The following is a 9,571-nucleotide window of genomic DNA, read 5'->3' on the forward strand; positions in this document are numbered from 1 at the left end:
GAGTCAGCAGATCCACCAAGAAGTGATGGAGTTGAAATGGGTTTTCCTGGCATCCTTCAACGTGGAGACCTTTCTGCAGCTCTGAGTGGACTCTCCCAGCCCCGTGCTTGTCAGCTCTTTGCACCAACTCCTTTCCTCCCTCCTTCTCAGGCCTTTCACCTTTGTACATCACCTTCCCCTCATCACTTGCCAGCAAGATTCATGCCCCTACTCCTTTTCCATTGATTTTCTTCCTGTTTAGCCATACCTACCTTTAGCAATGTTGCCTCCTTGAAAATATGAGCACTGGAGTCCCACCATTCTCTTTGCTGGTGTACTCTCCCACTTTATGTGTTTAGACTGAATTGATCACAGCATTACGACTGTCCCACTATCTGTTATCTAGCTTAATAGAGCTGGATAATAAAATAATTAGGAAAAATAATGTACATTAGAAAAGCCCTTAAAGTCCAGGCATATATGGTGATGGAGGAACTTTACTGCTGAAGGTACTAGACCTTTGGATTATGTGTTAGTACCAAAAAAAGGCTGTTGAGCAGAGTAAAAGCATAACAGACCCCTATTGGAGTGTTGCTCCTTGCAGTGTGGCTCTGAGCATTTACGGTAGGGCCTATTTCTTCTCTTCCTGAAGGCTCAGTTCAGCATCCGGCAAACTCTTGAACATGTGTGCTTTCATGTGTTTTGAATTAAGCTTGTGTTTAGATGTTTTAGGACATTTGCCATTGGAGTTTTTGCTACTGACATCAGTGAGAATGGAGCTGGACCTTTAATTAGTTTGGATTATCCTGCATACTTTCCTACTTTGCATTAGGCTGTAGATACGGAGCTGAAGACTGGTAATCCATTAGAAAAACTTTCTGAGGCTCAAGATCCTCCATTTGTGCCCGAGTAGCTGAAGAATTACTTCTGCAGCCTAACAGGTCTTCCAGGCCTGAGACAACAGGGAGACAAGAGGGATCTGGTTGCAGAGTGTCACTGTAGTGATTCTGGTGCCAACAGGGTATCGAGCATCCCAAGGACCCCATAACAAGGAACCTTGCTATACATTGTCCTTCTGGGCTGGGTTTTTTCCTGCCTATATGTGAGAACTAGAAACTCCTTTAGAGGATGGAGTGCAGCCGAGTAGATAGAAAGCACTCACGACAGTCAGGGGAGAGTCTGCTTAGGCAGGGGGAAGGAATGGCACATACCAGGGGGACAGCATGGACAGCTGAAGGGAAGAGCTTGGTCTTGCTGCTCACCTGGGATTTGGGTGAACGTGGCTGCAGAGCTGAGCTGCAAAGTAAGTTTGTAAACTCTGATTCCTATCCTACCTTGTGGTTGTGTATTGGTGAGTAAATCTGAGATGAGCTGGTCTATTGAACTGAAAACGAAAGGGATGTTAGTTTGAAGGGGACGATACAGCACTGTGGACACAGCACTGAACAAAGGAGTCTGAGGAGAGGTGAGGAGAGGAGAAGCTGAGGAACTAAGAGGAAACAAGTGATCTTCAGGATCTCAGAACATTACCTCCATTTGCCAGAGACTGGCTCTATGGAATGTCTTCGAGAATTATGGATTTGGCAAACTCTGCTTGATTTTTCATGGACTTCAGCATATTTGCACATTTCAGATTGCTTCATTTTGAGTCCTTACTAGATTTTTATTGGTGATTAAGAAGAAAGTTTGTTTCTTTTTAAGCCTTGGTGGCTTGGTCACTTACAAAACTCCCTAACCTCCCTGCACCAGCTCAAGTGTTTAGAGGTGAATCACGGCCAAAAACCAAACTTCTGAAGCTGTAGACTGCATGTCTCCAGGTGACCTTGTCGATCTATCATCATAGTTGTGATGTGGGAAGTGGAAATATATACGTAGCACATAGTTGTCTGCACACATAGATCCACATATGCCATTCAGACCGATAAATATCTGCCCGGGGCAGTGAAATATGTAGGGCAGTAAAAACTACAGTGATCCTTTCATGTTTGAGAATCCAGATCACTTTGTTTGCTGTGCTGAGATGCATACAACACTGGTCTGAGCAGGATGTGACGGACCTTTCTCCATCAGTAGCTCAAACTGCCCTTGTTCAGGCACCAGATCAGGTACAGATGCTTACAGCATCTTCTAGGCTCCGTCTGCATCTGCTCCCCCTTCCCATCCCTCTGCCTGCAGTGCTGGATGCAACAGGTGAGTCAGAAGTGATGTGTATGAGAGGTGTGTGTAACAAATGGGGACTGGCAAGGCTGTAATTTCTGTGATGCCATCTAAGGAAGCACAGGCAGTGAACAATATCTTGACTCGCTAATTTTGTGAGGGTCAGGGTTTCCCTCTTTATAAGCACAAATAGCGGTTTTAAGATAAACCTACCATCTTTCAAAGTTGTTGTTAGTGCTGCTATGAAGGTGAACTGGGATGCGTTTCTCAAATACATTCTTTGAGATCTGGAATCCCAGAGGAGCCAGAGTTTTATCTGCAGTACCATGAAGCTGCAATGCAGCGTGAGCAAAGTCTGTGCACACCATCCCATGTGAGTACGTGTGCATAGAGGCATTTGTGCACACGTGTAAGAATGTGAGTGCATTTTATGGATTTGCTGGTGCATGAATGTGCATATGTGTGCATTTCTGCTCACCTGAGTTAGTTCCCAAAGCCCATCCTAGAGACGGTGCCTCCACCACAGGCACCCAGTGCCTGTAACACTGACACTTATCAAGGAGCAATGCAATGCACCCTTCCCTTGGCCTATTAGCTGGAAATTTTAATTATTTATTTGTTCATCTTTAATTTGAAACAGCGACTTTTGTTAGGAATGCTATGCAGTGTTTTATCACTGAGCTCCCTTAATGAAACGGGTGCTTAAGAAGTCAGAATTGCTCAGGTTACTGGCTGTATAAATGCCGAGAACAGATCTGAATGATACAGCAAGTAAATAAAAGGGTGCAGAATAACAGCAGAGTTCCTCGGGGTTGATCTTCAAATGGATCAGGTCTTCTTGTAATAGTCCGTGCTCATCTGCTGCGGTGTATAGTGTTTCAGACATCTGAAACCAGGTTCTTACCCACCACAAATAGCTTCTCTTGCTCGCTGTCTGTAGCAGCTAATTGTTGTTGCCCACAGTGGTTCCTGTGCCAATTCACATCTGAGGGAACTCATCGGAACACTCGGTCTCGCTTTAAATTTTCTGTATTGACACCACATCTTTAAGCGTTCTTCAGGCAGAACGTGTGGGATATTTATAACCCTTGTATTATTATTGAGCTACACGCCATGTCTTCAGTGACAGATTAAATGAACGGCACAAAATGTTGTGTTTCATCCATAAATTTCAACAGATGTTTGAATGTTGTTTGATTTATTGCATGTCCAACTTGGATCTTACACTGTTCTCATTGTGGCTGCACATGGTTTATTTAATAGCACTTTACAACGATTTTTTTATGACATTTTTCAGTTTGAAGGGTGCAACAAGGCATTTTCTAGGCTTGAGAACCTTAAGATTCACCTCCGGAGTCATACTGGGGAGAAGCCATACCTGTGCCAGCATCCCGGCTGCCAGAAAGCTTTCAGCAACTCCAGTGACCGGGCAAAGCATCAGCGAACACACCTGGATACCGTAAGCATGATTTCATACTGGGAGTTGCACTGAGTTTTCCAGTGCTCCTTGTCCTTAATCTGTTCTGCAACTGGAGGGTGACTTTTCCTTTGCAAGAGGACTGCCTTAGAAAACTCAGCTATAAGCCACTGTACTTCTGTTTTGAATTGTACGTGCTTTGAGAAGTTACTAAGTCTTGATCACAGAAAGGCAAATTCAGATGTCTGACTCATGCTGAGGAATAAGTTACTCGGGAATAAGTTACTCAGCAAACCCCTCCATTGTTCTTGTTCCAGTAAGAGGAGGCAGCAGCAGAATAAGGTGCAGTATGAGTGAAAGCTGAGTCACTGCTGCTGCACGAAATGGGGGTCACTGTCTTGCTCCTATCCTGTGTTGCTTCAGTAAAGTCTGTTCTGAATGGGTGCAAAAGCAGTTCAGACGTGTCAGGGGAAGGCAAATGCACCTCAGTTTTGGACATAATTTTGTAAAGGTAAAAATACATCTGTCATAACTATATGAAATTTTTTAAGTACCCACCATCAGAATTAACTGTAAGAAACAAATTATTTTCTTATGTATGGTTGGTAGATTCTGGCTCAACTCGACAAGTCTTCTCACTTGTCTTGCAGAGAAGATGGGAGCCTTTCTGCTGTCTTAGGTTCTATTAAAATTAAATCGCCCTACCATGGGGAAAGAAAGTAAGTAGACAGCTTGTAAAGAATAACAGGCAGAGTTGTTCCTTTGTCTTTTTCAAAGAAGTGAATCTATGGTTTAACATTTGGCCAAGTATTTATGGGGCAGAACTTCTGAGTTTAATTGATATTTACTTTTTAAGCAGTTACACATTTCAGACAGTGCAGCATTAAGGAATGTCTAATGTACATTATGCCTTGCAAAAACAAACAAGTAAGAGGAGCGAGTCAGTCACATTTTCCAAACCAAAGCACACTTACAATAACAATGTTTTATTTATTTGAAAGTCAACCTGAGATATTTGAATTTATAATTAGTTCTAAATGCATCTCTGGCGAAAGTGGATACACTGAATTGGGTGCACTGTTTTGAAATTTAACTGCCTGACTCTAATAGATGTATTTTCATTAGCCAGAGTCACAAATGCAATTCCATTTATTAGTTTTGAAAGATAATTCAAATGGTTACAAAAATAAGCAAAGAATCTTATATCTGTTGATTTGTGCATTATTGAAGACGAATCTCTAAACTTTCTATTTTTCTTCTCTCTTTATCTCTGTCTTTATTATCTGAAATGCTCATAAATCAGGAAAAAGGTACAGTAGTAATTTTCTACTAACTTTCTTACATGTCTAAAAATATCTTCCATGCTGTTCTGTTGCAGGTTCTTTAAAACTCCTTCTGTAGTCCTACAGCTCAGTAACTAACTTCCACTTACCTGCTCTAATTGAAGTCCTGTGGTTTAGCTTAGTGTATTGTGTGCTTATGTGAATGTGAGAAATAACAGAGCTACAGGATGGATACTGGACAGGCTGCGTGTTACATTAGCTCAGTGGACAGAATAACTTCCTGCAGTGCCAAAGCAAATAGGCTTCAGCCTTCTTAGGGGGGTCAGATTTTCATCTAGTTTCCCTATCACCAAGTTGGATGATTCTGTCACTAATGTGAATGACATCAATGATTTGAAAAATATTCCACTAGTTTTTCTGCTAAGAGATTTGTTAAAGTTTTCCAAAGTTTTTTTCCTCAGGTGTCGGTTCTCTGTGTTCCAGACACTCTCAGTAAAGCTGCTCTGCCCTGTGACTTTGTGGGTAGGTGCTGTGTGAGCCTGTAAGGTCATGAGTTGGTGAATGATTCTATTATTCCTTCAGAAATTTCCTGCTGGCTGGACAGAGCAGCAGTTCTTCTCCTCTGGAGGTACTTACAAAGAAAAGGGGTTTATATAGACTGCTGATTCCTTATCGAGTGCATTTGGAATTGGTTTTAAAGCTTCTCAATGTAGGTCACTCCATCATTTATCTTCTCCAACAGGAGAATCTGTAAATCATTTCAGAGACTTACTGTGTATGGTAGTTTGATCAAATCTCTACTAAATCATCTGGAAGTAGATCCTTCTCCGAGATGGAAGCAGAACAAAGGGAAGGTATCTGTCCCTGTGGTAAAAAGGGCACGTCAGCACTCCTCCAGGAGCACGGCAACTTGTGTAAAGGACCTCACAGTCACTTCTCCCAAAACCAGTGAGGTTTTTTTCCCTTCTGTGCATCCTCTTTCTGAAACCAAGGGGATTAAAGAATGTGACCCTGAGGTCCTGATAAACCAGTTTTCTACCTCTGGGCAGACACTGAAAGGACTTACTGATCCAAGTGAGAAGGCTGAAGTAATGCTGATGGATGAGGCAAGAAAACAGAGAAAATGAGAATGTTCCGCTCAACTTTGAAACTTGGTGAGCCCTGACATGCAGCACTATTCAGTTATCACTGCAGTCAGTGGTTACTTAATAACAAGTGTCAGGGTCCCTTTGCTCAACTTGGTAATCGCACATTCATTTGGAGGTTGTACTGTAACAGAGAGATAGGGTTTCATTTGCTGGGAGCAGCCGTAACTAAGAGAAGACCTTAGTGAGGCTTTCCACCATTGGGAGTCCAGAATCAGCAGTTAAATTGGAGCATCCTTAGGTATTTATTTTTTTGTTTTCCTATGAGAAGAGTGTACTGGAACTGCCCAGACTCAGGTGATTTTGACCCAGGAGATGGTCCTCATACTGTGCTGCATAAAAAGGTCAAGCTCTGCTGCCCACCAAAATCAACAATAGTGGATTTTTCTTTCTGTATTGATTTGCTCAGATGTTAATGTTTGATGCAGGTTGTTTGGTTAGGAGTTATAAAATGAAAGACATTGCTGTTGTTACTCAAAACGGGAATGAAATATGAAGGAAACCAAATGTTTGCTACGCCACAAGTTTTGCTCTGCTGCATATGGAACAGTTGTAAAAACTATGTGAATCAGAACTCAAAACCAGAGCCTCTATATTTATAATTATAATAAATTACGATTATGATTATGATTATAATTATAATTATAATTATATCAATCATATGAGCATTTTGTCTACTGTAAAGGCTAGAAAAGAAGTAATGCTCTTAAAACACAACCAGTTACACCTCATCAGTGTTTAATTCAGCCCAGTAATCAATATCCAACATGCTAGAGTACGAATGTGCCAAGTGCTCTCAGTGCTTGCATGGACTGCAAAAGCAGAGCGACCAATGCAGTTCTGCTGTTTGCATCACGTCTGGCTTGTGTGCAGAGAGGAGACAGAGCAAGTCTAGGGGCAGCAAACAGAGCAAACAGCCCAGGCTTAACGCTGGTTCAAGGTGCTCTGTCCGCTGGTTGTAGGGATGCAGAGGAATAGGAAATCTTTTCCCTTCTCTCACGTTTACAGAAACCCTACGCGTGTCAGATCCCTGGCTGCTCCAAGCGCTACACCGACCCCAGCTCTCTGCGCAAACACGTGAAAGCTCACTCGGCCAAAGAACAGCAGGTGCGTAAGAAGGTAAGACCCACCAGGCAGAAAGGGACACGTCTGCACACCTCCTCACTACAGTCATTTGTAATTTACCCTTAGTTGCTGTGTTTTCAAGGCAGGGTTCTTCTGCAGTATCGCTAGAAGAAGACTTAAGTGGAGGTAATGTTCTTGTTGGTTTTTAATCACCATTGCTAACCAGACCACTTTACAGTTTTACATTTTCGAGGCTGCCACACTGTAATCTCGGTTTGCCCCACACTTTGTCTCCAAGCGTTACTTTCCTGTTCATCTTTCACACACAAGCCCAGATTCTGTTGTCATTCACACAAAACGTCCATGCACTGAGTCTCTGCAATCAGCTGGTAAATACATCTTGGCAGATCATCTAAAACACAAACGAAACTAAGCCAGGATACTGTGGAAATGTCAGGAAACACTTGTAACAGATGAGAATGAAAACCCCCCACTTTTCTCACCACATCTGTATTTTAAATGCATTTATAAATCATTCCAAACCCAGACTGCTAGTTATGTTTTCACTACTATTAGATTCAAATAAGTATTTTGGTTTCTGCGGGCTAAATCCTGAACCCATTATTAAATGGGGATGCTTATGGGCACCGGCCCAGGATCAGAGACTTGTTTATGGCACATTTGTACACACAGTTTGTGAAGAGATGATTAGGACCCCACAGAGCTGGTCTGTGACAGAGCAGACCATGAGCATGCTTCAGGCCCAGGAGTGGAAGGGAATGCGAGCCTTAGTAGGCAATTACAATTAGTTCAATAAGCAGCAATGAGGTCTTCCCCCAGCTGCGTCGCCACTGCCAAGAGCATCACGGATGAGACAGCAAAGCATGGTCAAAGGGTGGAGGACAGAGCAGAAATGACAGCCTGGCAAGACAGAGCTAGGGAGCAGCTAGTTTGGAAAAATGTCTCGGGTAAGAACTAGAAGTGCTGGAGAGCAGAGAGAGGAGTGTGTAGAGAGAAGAGACAATAGCAGAACCGAGGTGATAGTTGCAGAATTTGGGATGAGCCATGGAGGAGTGAGATGGATGTCACAAAGGCCGAATGTTCCTGCTTGAGTACAACTGTGATGAGTTCATACCAATTTGTCCCCTGTCTTACACCCCTTCCCTCCTGCTACTTCTCAGCATGAATTATTTCCCCTACAGTTGTGCACTTGGTTAGATTCAGCAATCTGAATTTACAGTCCCCATTCCTAGGTCAGGTGGCTGTTCCCAGTTCTTCCTGTAACACTTCTCTATGGCAGGTGGGTGCTGAGTAACAGTTTCCAGACATCAGTGTCCAGAGTTGTGTACACTCTCAGTCAGCACTCATTACCTGCGGAGCTTTGTGCCTGGGAGTAACGCTCTTCGTGCCTAGCACCTCGCCAGATGTCCGCAGAATCCAGTTGTTGTCCCTGCGTATATCAGGTCCAGTCAGAACTTTAGTTTAGCCTGGCAGGACTGGAAAGGAAAGGACTGCCTAGTTTTCAAGCCCAGTTGTGTGTTACCAGGCCAGATGGTTTCGCTGCAGCTCTCTCCTGCAGAAGGCTCTGTAGGGTGTGTTGTGCACGTGACTTCCACACCGCAAGTTGCAAAACTCCCAACCATTCCCTAGAGCAACCTGTAGGTCTTAATGAGAGTAAGAGTCAGAAAGCCACAGCAGCAATTGGCCAGAGGAAGAGGTTGACTCTGGCACCAAAGTCTTCTTCTGCAATAGCGAGATCTTAGTGACAGGAAGATTGTGTTATGTGAAGTTCTCAGCTGATTGTGGAAAGCAACCATGCTCCCTGTTCCAAAGGAGACAACCCCCCACCTCTCCTTCCTGTGGTTCCTGATGCACTTCTTGTGGGAAGGAAGGGGGGAATTCTTTCCTAACACCAAACACGGGTTTGTTCAGCTCTGTGTACTGGACTGGATGCATTAACGTGTTAACAGCTTTTACATGCAGTGGTAATATTTGGTTGTTCTGAAAGGCTTTACAAGAGTAGAAATAGGAGAAAGCTGTTAATTTAGTAGTAGTTTAATGGGCTGCAGATGCACTTTGTGATCCAAATGTTAGATGTTTATCTTGAAGCAACGAATGGCTGTATAGCAGAATTCTAAATGGGTTTGCCTGGACCTTTTATTTAGAGTAACTAAACCCAGGGGGGATCGGTATGCAAAACTGTAAACGTAAAGACAATAACTATGTATTAATGGCTATAGAATATGATGGCTGTTTGTGTAATGTGAGCACTATATTATGACAAAAGCTTGGCAACATAAGCGTGTTTGAAAGAGAATTAGAAATGCTTTTCTTTCTTAATTCTCCTCTCCTGCTGTTTTTAATATGATCGACATTGTGGTTTTCAAGAGTTTGCTTCAGACACTTTTGCCAGAGCTTTAATTTACATGGAGAACAGCTGACATATCGGTGATACCTTTTATGCATTACTGACAGCGCATTATTCCAACAGTTCTAATCTGATAAGCACAAATGCTTCTCTTTCC

General features: G+C 42.9%; 1 protein-coding gene across 1 annotated transcript in view; it reads left to right on the forward strand.

The window, feature by feature from the left end:
• Positions 1-1,680: 1,680 nt before the first annotated feature.
• Positions 1,681-9,571, forward strand: part of GLIS1 (GLIS family zinc finger 1) — a gene marked incomplete at its 5' end in the record, with an annotated part of 41,855 nt that continues 33,964 nt past the window's right edge. Inside the window, 3 exons of the mRNA XM_010181771.1 lie at positions 1,681-1,772; positions 3,430-3,595; positions 6,990-7,100. Of these exons, the coding sequence (XP_010180073.1) occupies positions 1,681-1,772; positions 3,430-3,595; positions 6,990-7,100 (369 nt within the window). The remainder of the gene's footprint in view (positions 1,773-3,429; positions 3,596-6,989; positions 7,101-9,571) is intronic.

Source organism: Mesitornis unicolor, unplaced genomic scaffold (genome assembly GCF_000695765.1).
Source record: "Mesitornis unicolor isolate BGI_N332 unplaced genomic scaffold, ASM69576v1 scaffold3843, whole genome shotgun sequence".
Taxonomy (NCBI): Eukaryota; Metazoa; Chordata; class Aves; order Mesitornithiformes; family Mesitornithidae; genus Mesitornis; species Mesitornis unicolor.